At 47.6% G+C, this 15,772-nt stretch overlaps 1 protein-coding gene across 1 annotated transcript in view; it reads left to right on the top strand.

Moving 5' to 3' along the window:
• Nucleotides 1-15,772, top strand: part of LOC140410894 (uncharacterized) — a 40,581-nt gene that overhangs the window by 6,856 nt on the left and 17,953 nt on the right. Inside the window, exon 2 of the mRNA XM_072499714.1 lies at nt 4,316-4,445. Within this exon, the coding sequence (XP_072355815.1) occupies nt 4,316-4,445 (130 nt within the window). The remainder of the gene's footprint in view (nt 1-4,315; nt 4,446-15,772) is intronic.

Genomic DNA, 15,772 nt, shown 5'->3' with positions numbered 1-15,772 from the left:
TTCCCTAGTCATTCGCTTATTCCTGACATACCTATAGAAAGCTTTTGGGTTTTCCTTGATCCTTCCTGCCAAATACTTCTCATGTCCCCTCCTTGCTCGTCTTAGCTCTCTCTTTAGATCCTTCCTCGCTACCTTGTAACTATCTATCGCCCCAACCGAAACTTCACACTTCATCTTCACATAGGCCTCCTTCTTCCTCTTAACAAGAGATTCCACTTCCTTGGTAAACCACGGTTCCCTCGCTCGACGCCTTCCTCCCTGTCTGACCGGTACATACTTATCAAGAACACGCAGTAGCTGATCCTTGAACAAGCCCCACTTATCCAGTGTGCCCAACACTTGCAGCCTACTTCTCCACCTTATCCCCCCCAAGTCACGTCTAATGGCATCATAATTGCCCTTCCCCCAGCTATAACTCTTGCCCTGCGGTGTATACTTATCCCTTTCCATCATTAACGTAAACGTCACCGAATTGTGGTCACTGTCCCCAAAGTGCTCTCCTACCTCCAAATCCAACACCTGGCCTGGTTCATTACCCAAAACCAAATCCAACGTGGCCTCGCCTCTTGTTGGCCTGTCAACATATTGTTTCAGGAAACCCTCCTGCACACACTGTACAAAAAACGACCTATCTATTGTACTCGAACTATATCTTTTCCAGTCAATATTTGGAAAGTTAAAATCTCCCATAATAACTACCCTGTTACTTTCGCTCATATCCAGAATCATCTTCGCCATCCTTTCCTCTACATCCCTAGAACTATTAGGAGGCCTATAAAAAACTCCCAACAGGGTGACCTCTCCTTTCCTGTTTCTAACTTCAGCCCATACTACCTCGGCAGAAGAGTCCCCATCTAGCATCCTCTCCGCCACCGTAATACTGCTCTTGACTAGCAGCGCCACACCTCCCCCTCTTTTGCCTCCTTCTCTGAGCTTACTAAAACACCTAAATCCCGGAACCTGCAACATCCATTCCTGTCCCTGCTCTATCCATGTCTCCGAAATGGCCACAACATCGAAGTCCCAGGTACCAACCCACGCTGCCAGTTCCCCTACCTTGTTTCGTATACTCCTGGCATTGAAGTAGACACACTTCAAACCACCTACCTGAACACTGGCCCCCTCCTGCGATGTCAAATCTGTGCTCCTGACCTCTATACTCTCATTCTCCCTTACCCTAAAACTACAATCCAGCAACCCATGCCCCTGCTGCATTAGTTTAAACCCCCCCAAAGAGCACTAACAAATCTCCCCCCCAGGATATTTGTGCCCCTCAGGTTCAGATGTAGACCATCCTGTCTGTAGAGGTCCCATCTTCCCCAGAAAGAGCCCCAGTTATCCAAAAATCTGAATCCCTCCCGCCTGCACCATCCCTGTAGCTACGTGTTTAAATGCTCTCTCTCCTTATTCCTCATCTCACTATCACGTGGCACGGGCAACAACCCAGAGATAACAACTCTGTTTGTTCTAGTTCTGAGCTTCCATCCTAGCTCCCTGAAAGCCTGCCTGACATCCTTGTCCCCTTTCCTACCTATGTCGTTGGTGCCAATGTGGACCACGACTTGGGGCTGCTCCCCCTCCCCCCTAAGGACCCGGAAAACACGATCCGAGACATCACGTACCCTTGCACCTGGGAGGCAACATACCAAACGTGAGTCTCTCACGCTCCCACAAAATCTCCTATCTGTGCCCCTGATTATAGAGTCCCCAATTACTAATGCTCTGCTCCTCTCCCCCCTTCCCTTCTGAGCAACAGGGACAGACTCCGTGCCAGAGGCCCGTACCCCATGGCTTACCCCTGGTAAGTCCCCCCCCCCACAAGTATCCAAAGCGGTATACTTGTTTCTCAGGGGAACGACCGCAGGGGATCCCTGCACTGACTGTTTTTTCCCAGTCCCTCTTACAGTTACCCACCTATCTCCAATCTTTGGTGTAACTAATTCCCTGAAGCTGCTATCTATGACCCCTTCTGCCTCCCGAATGATCCGAAGTTCTTCCAACTCCAGCTCCAGTTCCCTAACTCGGTCTTGGAGGAGCTGGAGATGGCAGCACTTCCTGCAGGTAAAATCAGCAGGGACACTAACTGCATCCCTCACCTCAAACATCCTGCAGGAGGAACATTGCACTCCCTTCCCTGCCATTCCTCTAACTTTCTACCAAGATCTGGCTAAAAAATAATAATAATATAATAAAATATGGTACTTACCTCAGACCAATGGGTTTTATTATTAGGTTAGAGGAGGAGGGCGGGTGGGAGACACTACACGTGTAGTGTCTCGGGTTTCCTCTCCACCAGAATTTATTGGGGAGGGTCTTCCCAGACGTCCGCGGGTCGACTTCCTGTTCCCGCCTAAAAAACTAATTTAAAATTAAAAAAAAGAAAAATTCTCAGCTCCTGCTGAAATTGACTAACCAGCCAGCTGTTCTCGCGCCGCCGAAATCGACTGGCCTGCCCCTGCAAAGACAAGTGCTTTTAAAGGTTGACTTACCTCCCAGCAACCTCCTTCCGCAATGCTCCCGCTGAAACTGACTCACCACTCACCAGCTGTTCTCACGCCGCCGAAATCGACTGGCCTGCCCCTGCAAAGACAAGTGCTTTTAAAGGTTGACTTACCTCCCTTACCATGATATGTTTCTCTGAATATCATGACAATGATCTTGTTGATTGGTGGAGCAGGCTTGAGGAGCTGTCAGGCCTACTCCAGCTTCTATTTCCTATGGTCTAATGACATTTTTTTTCTTTTCATCCTGTATTAGTGCCTGGATACATAGGACATAGAACAGTACAGCACAATACAGGCCCTTCGGTCCATGATGTTGTGCCGACCATTTAAACGAATCTAAGATCAACCTAACCTTCACCCCTTCAACTGCTGTCCATGGGCCAGTCCAAGAGTCACTTCAATGTCCCAATGACTCTGACTCCACCACCTCTGCTGGCAGTGCATTCCACACACCCACCACTCTCTGTGTAAAAAACCTGCCTCTGACATCTCCCCTACACCTTCCTCAAGCACCTTGATATTATGTTTCCCTCGTGACAGCCATTTCCGCTCTGGAGAACAGTCTCTGGCTATCCACACTGTCCATGGCTCTCATCACCTTTATCAAGTTACCTTTCTTCCTTCTTTGCTCCAGTGAGAAAAGCCCGAGCTCCCTCAACCTTTCTTCATAAGACATGCCCTCCAGTCCAGGCAGCATCCTGGTAAATCTCCTCTGCACCCTCTCCAAAGCATCCACATCCTTCCTGTAATGAGGCGACCAGAACTGGACACAATATCCCAAGTGTGGTCTAACCAGGGTTTTAAAAAGCTGCAGCAAAACCCTGGGGCTGTTGAACTCAATCCCGCTGTTAACGAAAGCCAACACACCATACCTCTTCTCAGCACCCTATCAACCTTGAGGGACCTATGTACGTGGACCCGAAGTTCCCTCTGTTCCTCCACACTTCCAAGAATCCTGCCTTTAACCCTGTATTCAGCATTCAAATTCGACCTCCCAAAATGAATCACTTCACATTTATCTAGGTTGAACTCCATCTGCCACTTCTCAGCCCAGTTCTGCATCCTGTCAATGTCCTGTTGTAACCTGCAACAACCCTCAACACTATCTACAACTCCACCAACCTTCATGTCATTGGCAAACTTACTAGCCCACCCTTCCACTTCCTCCTCCAAGTCATTAAACACAAAGAGCAGAGGTCCCAGAACAGATCCCTGCGGGACACCACTGGTCACCGACCTCCAGGCGGAATACTTTCCATCCACTACCACTCGCTGTCTTCTGTCAGCCAGCCAATTCTGTATCCAGACAGCTAGATTTCCCTGTATCCCATGCCCCCTGACTTTCTGAATGAGCCTACCATGGGGAACCTTATCAAATGCCTTACTGAAATCCATATAGGTCCAAAAAGGTTAGGTGGGGTTACGGGGATAGGTTGGAAGTGTGGGTTTAATGGGGTACTCTTTCCAAGGGCCAGTGCAGGCTCGATGGGCCGAATGACCTCCAACTGCACTGTAAATTCTATGTGAACATTCTCTATATTTGTTTAAATTGAAAACCCAAGGGGAAGGAGTGAGGCCCATCATGCAGGACATCTCTAAAGTTGAAAGAGTGCATGAGGGGGTAAGGAAAATGTATCCGGAAGTGGCGATGCCTAGACTTCCATCAAAAACTCCAAACTCTTTCACAAGGTCAGTCCATCCAGGACATGAATCCCACACCTGGGAACCGAGGACAGTTTTCTCAACACTGAGGTGTTTTGGTGCTCGTTCAGTTGTGTCATCTGGTGATAGATTTTATTTTCTTGTTTCAGAATTATGAAGAGATGGAATACAAATTTCGCCGGAGGGTTGAAACTGAGGTTCATGCAGTGAATTTTAAAAGTGCGATGGAGATCGGCCTGGAGAAACTTTTCAATTATTCACGTTGTGGTAATGTTGCAGGTATGTCAGATGTTCCTTCAAAGGAACAACAGAATATAAAACAACCATTCACTCTTTAACCTGTCATGTTTGAAACTTTCTGTACAGACTGACAAAAGAATTCCACAATTGTCAATCCCACAGGGTCCCTCGTTCACATGTGACGAGTGGGTTGAAGGGCCATTTGGGCTACTTCTTTATTACCTGCAGGATTTATGCTCCCAGAATCTGGGAAGGTTTCCCACGTGTGCTGGGAGTGAGATTCCAAACTCTTGTTCTGACTCCAGCTGTGGGGCTGTTGAATTTTCCGAGTATAATAAAGGCACAATCCCACTATTGGAGTCGACATGAACCCTTGTGGAAGCTGATAAACTACATCTCTCTCAGCTTACTGGATGCTGCGAGAATGTTGGCTACTGACTGAACATAGAACATGCAATGCAGAAGGAGGCCATTCGGCCCATCAAGTCTGAACGAACCCATTTAATCCCTCACTTCAACCCAATCCCCTCAACCCAGTAACCTCTCCTAACCTTTTTTTTGGACACTGAGGGCAACTTAGATCGGCCAATCCACCTAACCTGCACATCTTTGGACTGTGGGAGGAAACCGGAGCACCCGGAGGAAACCCACGCAGACACGAGGAGAACGTGCAGACTCCGCACAGACAGTGACCCGGCAGAGAAACCTAACCTGGGACCCTGGCGCTGTGAAGCCACAGGGCTAACCACTATGCTACTGTGCTGCCGTCTCCTGCTGAGACTCAGTGGCAGGAAATTCTGCTTGTTCAAGAGGAATTGTGTTTGAATAACTTCATCCAGATATTTAATGGTTTAAAGGGTGTACAGTTGATGTTATGTCTGTGCACTTTCAAAAGGTGTTTCACAAATTACTATATTTATAACAGTCAGCAAAACTGAAACTCATGTGATGGAAGGGATTGGCAGCACGGAGACAGAGTGGAACCAGTGATTGAAAGCAGAGAATAGTGGTGAACAGTTGTTTTTCAGACTGGGGAAGTAGTCAGTGATGTTCCCCAGGGACCGGTATTAGGACTATTACACATTTGATTAATTTTAATCATTTAGATTTGGGTCAACAAGGTATAATGTCAACATATGGGGCGAGATTCTCCGACCGCCCGCCAGGTCGGAGAATCGCCGGGGACTGGCGTGAATCCCGCCCCCGCCGGTTGCCGAAGTCTCCGGCACCGGATATTCGGCGGGGGCGGGAATCGCGGCGCGCCGGTTGGCGGGCCCCCCCCCGCGCGATTCTCCGGCCCGGATGGGCCGAAGTCCCGCCGCTAAAATGCCTGTCCCGCCGACGTAGATTAAACCACCTACCTTACGGGCGGGACAAGGCAGCGCGGGCGGGCTCCGGGGTCCTGGGGGGGGGGGCGCAGGGCGATCTGGCCCCGGGGGGTGCCCCCACGGTGGCCTGGCCCGCGATCGGGGTCCACCGATCCACGGGCGGGCCTGTGCCGTGGGGGCACTCTTTTCCTTCCGCCTTCGCCACGGTCTCCACCATGGCAGAGGCAGAAGAGACTCCCTCCACTGCGCATGCGTGGGAAGCTGTCAGCAGCCGCTGACGCTCCCGCGCATGCGCCGCCCGGAGATGTCATTTCCGCGCCAGCTGGCGGGGCACCAAAGGCCTTTTCCGCCAGCTGGCGGGGCGGAAATTCGTCCGGCGCCGACCTAGCCCCTTAAGGTTGGGGCTCGGCCCCCAAAGATGCGGAGCATTCCGCACCTTTGGGGCGGCGCGATGCCCGACTGATTTGCGCCATTTTGGGCGTCAGTCGGCGGACATCGCGCCGTTTCCGGAGAATTTCGTCCCAGACGATAATCTCAGGGTTGTAATCTCAGGATTACTCCTTGTGACACGTGCCAGTGAGGATAGAAATAGAAGGATGGTGCAGCTAAAAAGTAGCTAAACTGGTGGTGTAGGAGGGAGAGTTTCAGATTTCTGGATCATTGGGATCTCTTCTGGGGCAGGTGGGATCTGTACAAGAAGGAAGGGCTACATCTAAACTGGAGGGGCACTGATATCCTTGCTGGGAAGTTTACGACAGTCACTGGGGAGGATGTAAACTAGTGTGGCAGAGGGGTGGGAACCAGAGGGTTAGCTTAGAAGGTGTAATAGCTGAAGGGAAAATCAAGAACAAAAATAAGAGAACAACATCACCCTCAGCAGAGCAAAAAAAGGTGGCAAGTATGAGAAGGGTGTTGTACCTAAATGCGCGCAGTATACGGAACAAGGTAAATGAGCTTGTTGCGAACATTGAAATTGGCCGGTACGATGTTGTGGGCATCACAGAGACGTGGCTGCAAGAGGATCAGGAATAGGATCTAAATATCCAAGATTATGTGTCCGATCGAAAGGGCAGACAGATGGGCAAAAGGGCGGTGTTGCACTGTGCGTAAGGAATGAAGTTAAATGGGATGAGAAAAATATCAGCCATGATTGAATGGCGGAGCAGACTCGATGGGCCGAGTGGCTGAATTCTGCTCCTATATCTTATGGTCTTATAAAACTAGCATGCAGGTGCAGCATGTAATAAAGAAAGCGATTGGAATGTTGGCATTTATAGCTACAGGAATTGAATTTAAAGGTAAGGCAGTGTTGTTGCAACTGGACAAGGCATTGCTGAGACTGCACCTGGAGTATTGTGCACAGTTTTGGTCCTCTTATTTGAGGAAAGATGTAGTGGCATTGGAGGCAGGTCAGAGGAGGTTCACGAGATTGATTCCAGAGATGAGGGGGATTCTCCATTGCCCGACGCTGAAATCGGGAACGGCAATCGGGCGGAGAATGGCTCCTGATGCCAGAATCGGATTGACGCCGGGTTGCAATGCTCCGCTCCTCCAAATTGGTGTCATCGGGATGCCCGCTGCGCGCAGTCGAAACCCCATTGGTATGCCATTAGCCGACCCATCCGTGATGCTCCGCCTCCGATGGCTGAGTTCCCGCCGGCGTGGCTATGTGCAGTCTCAGCGGCTGGGATCCTGGTGTGCCAGCTGCGGAGAGAGAGGGCGTGCGGACAGTGTCTAACACCACCACACTCGGCTGCGATGCATGCTGCTGGCCGGGGGGCTTCTGCCAGGGCCGGGAGGAGTAGTGGGAGGTGACCAGGAGATGGGCTGTGTTGCTGGGGTGGGTGGGTACGCGGTCCAGCATGGCCTACGCCATCTTTGCCGGTGCGATTAGTTTGTGTGTGGGAGGTGTAGGCGTACGTGGGGCTGCGGCTTGTCAGCCCTGGGCATGTGGAGCATGGGACTTGCCATTCCCCAACCGTTTTCCGCATGTTCTGCAGCTGTTTCTCGTGGCGCCGGTGCTAGCCCCGCATCGGTAGCAGAATCGGTGAGGGTTTGGCGCCAATTTTCCCATCGTGAAACGCCACCTGACCCTCCGTTGGCATCAGTACTTAGCCTCAGGAACGGAGAATCCAGCCCGAGGGGTTTGTCGTATGAGAAGGTATTGAACATTTTAGGCCTATACTCTCGAGAGTTTAGAAGAATAAGGGGAGATCAAATTGAGACATACAAGATGCTAAAAGCTATGAAGAAAGTAGAAGTGGATCAGATGCTTCCTCTTATGGGGCATTCTAGAAGGAGAGGTCATAGTCTCAGGATAAGGGGTCGCAAATTTAAAACAAGGTTGAAGAGAAACTACTTCTCCCAAAGGGTTGTGAATCTGTGGAATTCTTTACCCCAGAGTGCGGTGGATGCAGGGAGAGTGAGTAAATTTGAGGAGTGAGACAGATTTTTAATTGGTAATGGGTTGAAGGGTTAGGGAGAATGGGCAGGACAGTAGAGTTGAGGCCATGATGGGATCAGCCATGATCACATTGAGGGTGTTAGACTTGGAACGATAAATTGCCTGCTCCTGCTCCTAGGTCATGTGTTCCAGGGAGGAGATGCTCTGGCTGATTTCGCCACCCAGCGCTTGGTCTGCAGCATTGTAGGTAACAGATGAGGTAATCAGTCATGATCGAATGGCGGAGCAGACTCGATGGGCCGAATTTGGATCCAATTCACCATGTTATCCTGTATCCCATGGGTATTTACATTTTTGACCAATCTGCCATGTGGGACCACCACCGATGTAAGACTAACTAGCCTATAATTGTTTGACCTTTCCTTTGTAACCTTTTAAACATTGGAACCACACTTGCATTCATCTAGTCCCTTGGGAATCTCCTCCATGTCCAGGGATATTGTAAAATAATCCTCAGAACATCTGCTATTTACTCCCTGACCTCCTTCAATATCCGAGGAAATAATCCATTGCACCCTGGTGACTTATCCACTTTCAAGAATTCCAAGCCCTCTCACACTTCCTCTCTCATTTGGATTATTTTATGCAATATTTCACACTGCTCCCCTTCGATTACTATAGCCACATCATCCCTTTCCTTTGTGGCCATGGAGACAAAATTCATTTAAAACTCTTCCCATATCCTCTGCATCTTCACAAAAGTTTGCTTCTTTATCTCTGATAGGTCCCATTTTTGCGTAACTATCCTTTTGCTCTTTAAATGCTGGTAAAGCATCTTGGGTTTTCCTTAAACTTGCTTGTGAATATTTTTTCCTGCCCTCTTTTTGATTTCCTTATTTCTATTTTTTCTTGACCCCCGTACTTTCGATACGCTTGTGTTGAGTTTTTTGTCACTATCAGAAGCTTTTGTTTTCTGTTTATTCTCCTGTATATTTCGAGACAAACACGGGGGTCTAGATTTGGCAGCACAATTCTTATTTTTGGAGGGGGCATGTCTGCTTTGCACCCGAAGGATCTCACTTATAACTGCTTCCCACTGGTTTATCCTTTCGCGGTCTTGTCCAGTCCACCTCAGACAAAGGGTCATTTGGACTCGAAAGGTTAGCTTTTTTCTCTCCCTACAGCTGTTGCCAGACCTGCTGAGATTTTCCAGCATTTTCTCTTTGGTTCAGCCAAATCACTTCTCAGTTTTGTAAACTTTGCCTCACCCAAGTTTAATATTTTTACTCCTGATTTATCTCTGTACTTTTCCATAACAATTCTAAATGCAACATATGGAATTTTCACCCTCAATCCCCGTTCTATTGTTTGAAAACCAGTTGCTATTGGGATCATTAAAGTCTCCGACTATTATTGCCCTCTTATTCCTACAGGTGGAAATTTGTCGACATATATCTTCTTCCATCTCCCTCGCACTATTTTGGGGTGTGTAGAAAACTCCCAGTAGTGTGACCGCCCCCTTTCCTTATTCCTAAACTCAACCAATAAAGCCTCAATTGTTAACCCGTTGACTATATCCTCTCTTCTCACAACTAATTGATTATTAAACCAATAATGCTTCCCCACACCACTCCTTTTGTATCTCCCATTCAATCCTGCTGAAAACATAATATTCAAGGATATTGAGCAACTAAATTTGCCCGTCCTTTAGCCAGGTTTCTGTTATAACAACATCCTGCTGAAAAATGAAATGAATGAAAATCGCTTATTGTCACAAGTAGGCTTCAAATGAAGTTACTGTGAAAAGCCCCTAGTCGCCACATTCCGGCGCCTGTTCGGGGAGGCTGATATGGGAATCGAACTGTGCTGCTGGTCTGCCTTGGTCTGCTTTCAAAGCCAGTTCTGTACCTAGGAGTTATGTACCGAGGAGCTAGGTACCTCATGTCCCTAGGAGTTATGTGCTGTTATGTACCTAGGAGTCAATCTGCCTTGTTTGTAATACTCCTTGCAATACTCCTTGGGGGAGGCGGTGTCAAAGTGGTATTGTCACTGGACAATAATCCAGAGACACAGAGTAATGCGCTGGGGTACCTGGTTCAAATCCTGCCACTGCAGGAATTTGAAATTTGAATTCAATACAAAATCTGGAATTAAAAGTCTAATGATGACCATGAAACCATTGTCGATTATTGTAAAAACCCATCTGGTTCACTAATGTCCTTTAAGGAAGGAACTCCGCCGTCCTTAACTGGTCTGGCGGGCAGCATGGTAGCATAGTGGTTAGCGCAATTGCTTTACAGCTCCAAGGGTCCCAGGTTCGATTCCCGGCTTGGGTCACTGTCTGTGCGGAGTCTGTACGTTCTCCTTGTGTGTGCGTGGGTTTCCTTTGGGTGCTCCGGTTTCCTCCCACAGTCCAAAGATGTGCAGGTTAGGTGGATTGGCCATGATAAATTGTCCTTCGTGTCCAAAATTGCCCTTAGTGTTGGGTGGGGTTGCTGGGTTATGGGGATAAGGTGGAGGTGTTCTCTTAGGTAGGGTGCTCTTTCCAAGAGCCGGTGCAGACTCGATGGGCCAAATGGCCTCCTTTTGCACAGTACATCCTATGAAATTAAGGAAGGAAATCTGCCATCCTTAACTGGTCTGGCCTACATGTGTCTACAGACCCACAGCAATGTGGTCGACTCTCAACTGCCTCCTCAAGGGCAACTATGGATGGGCAACAAATGATGGCACAGCCTGCAATGCCCACACCCCATGAACTACTAAAAAGTTGAACCGTGTCAATATCATACAGTGGACATTTTTTTAGCTCTCATTCTTTTGTCTTCCCAAGTCGCTGATGACGTGCAAATCTGCCCCATCTAAGCATGCCCTTGGATTCTGATCCCCCCCTGCCACACCAGTTTAAAACCTCCCCAGCAGAGCTAGCAAAAGCTCACGTGGATATTGGTCACAGCTCTTCCCCGGGTGAAATGTTCCACCTTCCCTAGAAATAGTCCCAATGCCTCAAAAAATCAAAATTGTTGCGTGGTACACCCTTTCTTCATCCATGCATCCTCGTGTTTTTCTGTTCTCGCTAGCGCATGGCACTGGAAGTAATTCTAAGATTATGACATTTGAGAACCGGAAGTTTAGCCTATCTCCTAACTTCCTATATTCAGCTTGCAGACCTTCATTCCTTTGTTTACCTGTGTTGTTGGTAGCTATGTGTACCTGATGAAATTCAGTTCTTTCTGCCCTCAGTCTGGTCGCAGTCAAAGGCTGAGTCGGATTTATAGGTAATCCTTTATTTTATTTTATTTTATTTCATCCCGCTTGCAAGCCTTACTCACCCTGACAAAGGTCAGAGACCACAGCCTCCGACTTCTCCAGAGTGAGTGAACAAAAAGAGACAAAGCATACATATACATTCATGGAGCATCAAGTTTCACAATCCTGCACATCCTTTCCCAATCACTTCGTCGTCAGCTTAGTTTTCTCTGAAGTAATTACAATTTGTCATAATCGCACCATCCCATGGTCAAAATCTATCAATCATCAATGTTGCCTGATGTTTCACAAAACAATCATGACAAACTGAATTCCCCAAATTTCCCTGGGAGCCGAAGCATTTCCCCATTTCTGTCGTTCTAAATGCAATATCAACTCACATGAATACTCTATATCTGCCATTCTCCTAGGTTTCACATGACTACTCCCTGTCCAAACTACTGGGCTACACAACATGCCACATCCTTGACACAATGTTTCATTATGTTCACAATGAATCATTTTAAACTGAGGTCCATTAATACCAGCTCGTGACCTATCATCCCATATTGTCAATTCCTTACTGATTACGCTTCTTTGTTTGCTGCCGATAGGTTGCCTATGGATTATAATAATCCCTTTGTAATTATTTAATTGGGTCGGATGTTTTAGTTCTGATACAATTCCTTTGCTCCAGATGCCACTGATTCTCTAATTCAACTTCCCCCGTGCTGCTATCTGCTTTGATTAAAAAGTACAAATGACTTTTGCTGCTCCTGGGAAAAAGAGGGCCTGCATACTCTAATGACAATTCTTCCATCGGTGTCTCCATTTTTTTAATGCTACTCCCTGTTTCTGCACCATTTTCTTTCCTGAATTTTTAAAAAATGGATGCCCACCTGGCTTGTTCTTCGTCCTCCTTAACTTTACTACCATCCGTATATACCACCCAAGCATTTACCAACTCTGTTCTGCTAACTGAATTATCAAGTTTCTGTCCCTCTTTAATGTTATGAATAAACATAAAGGCAGGGTTTAAAAGAATAGTTTCCCATCTTTCCCATCGAGCTGTATTCGCGCCTTGCTGGCAACCCTGTCTCTTGGTCAACTCTGTCAATTCTAAAAATTCAGTTGTGACATAAGTTTCCTTCCCGGCTGATAAATTTCCAATCTCTGCTATCCTTTTTGTTCTGGCTGCCAGACATTTTGCGATGTCTGAAAACCTTTTGTTCAGCCCTTGCCCAATTTCCTGTCAATGTTTGATAGGTGCCTGAGTACTATGATTAGCAAGCACCATACCATATCCATTTGATCAGATTTAATGCTCAAATCGTCCTCTTCATGTCTCTCCTCTAATGGCCCGGATGTTGCTACAGCTGTTTTAACTGGTCCAAACTCCTCTGTGCTTCACTGGTCCACCTAAAATCCCCTTTCAAAGTTTCATAAGTGGGTCTAGCATAAAGACTAAAGTCTTCCACTGCTGGTCTCAAATACCCCCAAATTCCCATGATTTGCTGAACCCCGTTTCGTGAAACGGGCGCTGCGATTCGAGCAACTTTCTCTCTCATCCCAACACTGGCTTCCCTACCTGCCTTTGACATGAATACCCTGGATAGTCGACTTCGCTCCTGCCAATCTGGCATTTCTTTAACCCTATCTTAAATCCTGCTTCACTAAGTGTTTTAATAATTTTGGTCACTCTTTCAACATGTGTCCCCCTGATCATCATCTCCAATTAACACGTCATCAATATATACTAAAGCCAAATCATCTTTAATCAGCTCCCTTTCTATTGCCTGAAAGTGGTTCGGGGAATTAACATATCCTTGAGGCAATTTACAGTATACGGAATGTTTCGTGCCAAAGGTAAATGCTGTCTTTTCCCTGCTGTCTGGGTCTAACGGAACACTCCCGAATCCATTGGCTAAATCTATACTAGTTAAATAAGTTTTGCCTGCCACCTTCTCCAATGTAGTTTGCGGATTTATTAAATACTGTTTATCCTTCTCTTTTTTTTTACCTTGTTTAATGCTTTGTAATTCGTTACCATTCTAAATGTACCATCAGGCTTGCTAACTGCCTGAAGTGGGCTATTCGTCGATGCATATCTGACTTCTTGAAATTCCCTGCTGTTCTAACTCTTTGATCATTACCTCCAGCTCGCATTTGGCACCTCGGGTCAAGGGATATTACTTTTGCGGCCTGTGTCGGCCTCCCTGGATTGTGTGCTGATTAACCCTGTGTCATTCTTTCTATTGCTAGGTTTGCTTTCCTTAATACTCCTTCTAAGTTTCGTCAATTAAAATACTTTTCTTTCTGTTTCCTTATTTCCTCTACGTTATCAATTGGTTTTTCATGTCTTAATTTTTTATTTCTGCATCTGTTTTTATTAATCTTTCCCTGCCATCAGATTCTCATTTCCTGATACTGCAAGTAATATTCCGAATCTAAGCTCCGGTCCCATATCTTTATTCCCTAAAGCTTCGTCTGCAATGTAGTTAACATTCTAAACTTCATTTCTTCTGCGAATGACTTTCTTGCAAGTCAGTGGGCACTAGGACCCGGTTGAGCTGTGCCGTATCAATTCCACCGACTACCTCCTAATACTGGTCTCATTGGTCCCCGTGTTTCTAGCCCCTTACTGCCGCAATGCCCCTCTCCACTATCCCAATATAATGCGAGGGCATGTTTTAATTAATTTTTTCTTGAAAGCGGTATCCTGCTACAGTCCCCATTCTACCTGCTCTCGGGACTGCCTACCTCCCTGGGGTCAGTGCTTGCAGCGTCCCCTCAAGTTCTGAGTGCTTATACACCAAGGCCCTACAGTAGTCGAATAGTCCCCAGTACTTGCCTAACCACTCTTACAGTTTGGGGTTTGGGCATCTCTAAAATGGCCTTCTGCCTTTCTACTGGGATCTTCCTTTACCCCTGTGTAATCTTAAAATAAAGTTCTCCTCCTTTTCCACCTTTTGTCCCAAACTTACGTCCACCAACAACAAACAGTAATCTGCAACAAATATGTCAATCCCCATAACAACAACAACGATCCCATCCTCCCACCATCCCCCCAAAACTAGCCCGCACGTTTACATAAACAAATGACAAAAAGGAATCAGGGATCACCCACAGTCACCCTTAATACACACACCCTCCTCCCCCCAACTCCCCCACCCATCTCCCCCAACTAATATTCAATGTCATCCAGATCTTGAAAGTGCATAATGAACAACGCCCATGACTTGTAGAACCCTCCGTCCTGCCCCTCCGTTCAAACTAACTGGGGGTCTCTCACCCCCCCCACCCTTCTTGTACACCATCATCATACCACCGGGCCCTGCCCCATGAGCCTGACATGCCCCTATCTATTCTTAACATCGAACCCCTTCCCCCCCATCCCAACCCCCCCCTCACCTTTTCTCTCATAAAAACATCTCCCAGAATCCATCCCTACCCCCCCCCACCCCCCCCCCCCCCCTCCTCGCCCGCCTCGTAGGCCCATCAAAACCTGCTAACCAGGCTCCAATGTCCGCAGCCGTCCTCTCACCTCACCTCCGTTCACTAGCCGACTTTAGTTAGCTAGCACGGGTGCCTCCCCCCACCATGGTATACCGTCCCCTCCCACCCAGTCCCAGAGAAAGAAAAAAAACCCCAAAACAACAATCAAACACATACAATTCACTAACATAAGATATAATCGTCGCAACACAGACTGCCAAATAACCCAACCAATAACCTGAACTCTGTAACAATGTGAAGAGAAGTAAATTACAATACACGTCAGTAAAAAGAAAGTTAGAGCATTTATACATTTTCCGGCTCCCCAATCACAGTCCACAGTCTCTCTTCCAGCTCCGCTCCTCACGTCTATCCCAAACCTTCCGCCCTCACGAACGCCTCAGCCGCCTCCACTGTCGCGAAATAAACGTCTTTCGCTTCATACGTCACCCTCAGCTTCGCCGGGTATATCATACCAAATCGCACCTCCTTCTTGTACAGTGCCACCTTCACTCGCCCGAACGCCGCTCGTCTTTTTGCCAACTCCACCATCAAGTCCTGGTAGATCCGAACTCCAGCGCCATCCCACAGCACCTCTCGCTTCTGCTTCGCCCAGCTTAACACCTTCTCCTTCATGCAGTACTTATGGAAACAGATAATTACTGCCCTTGGCGGCTCATTCACTTTGGGCTTCGGCCTTAATGACCCATGAGCTTGGTCCAGCTCGTACCGGGAGGGGTTCTCACCCCCCCATCAGCTCCGCCAACGTCTTAGCGAAGTATTCTGTTGGCCTAGGGCCCTCTGTCCTTTCGGGAAAGCCCACAATTCTCAGATTGTGCCATCTCGAGCGATTCTCCAAGTCCTTGAGCTTTGCTCGGAGTCCTCTGTTG

The sequence above is a fragment of the Scyliorhinus torazame genome, chromosome 1 (assembly GCF_047496885.1).
Source record: "Scyliorhinus torazame isolate Kashiwa2021f chromosome 1, sScyTor2.1, whole genome shotgun sequence".
NCBI lineage: Eukaryota > Metazoa > Chordata > Chondrichthyes > Carcharhiniformes > Scyliorhinidae > Scyliorhinus > Scyliorhinus torazame.
This window is presented reverse-complemented; position numbering and strand designations above follow the sequence as displayed.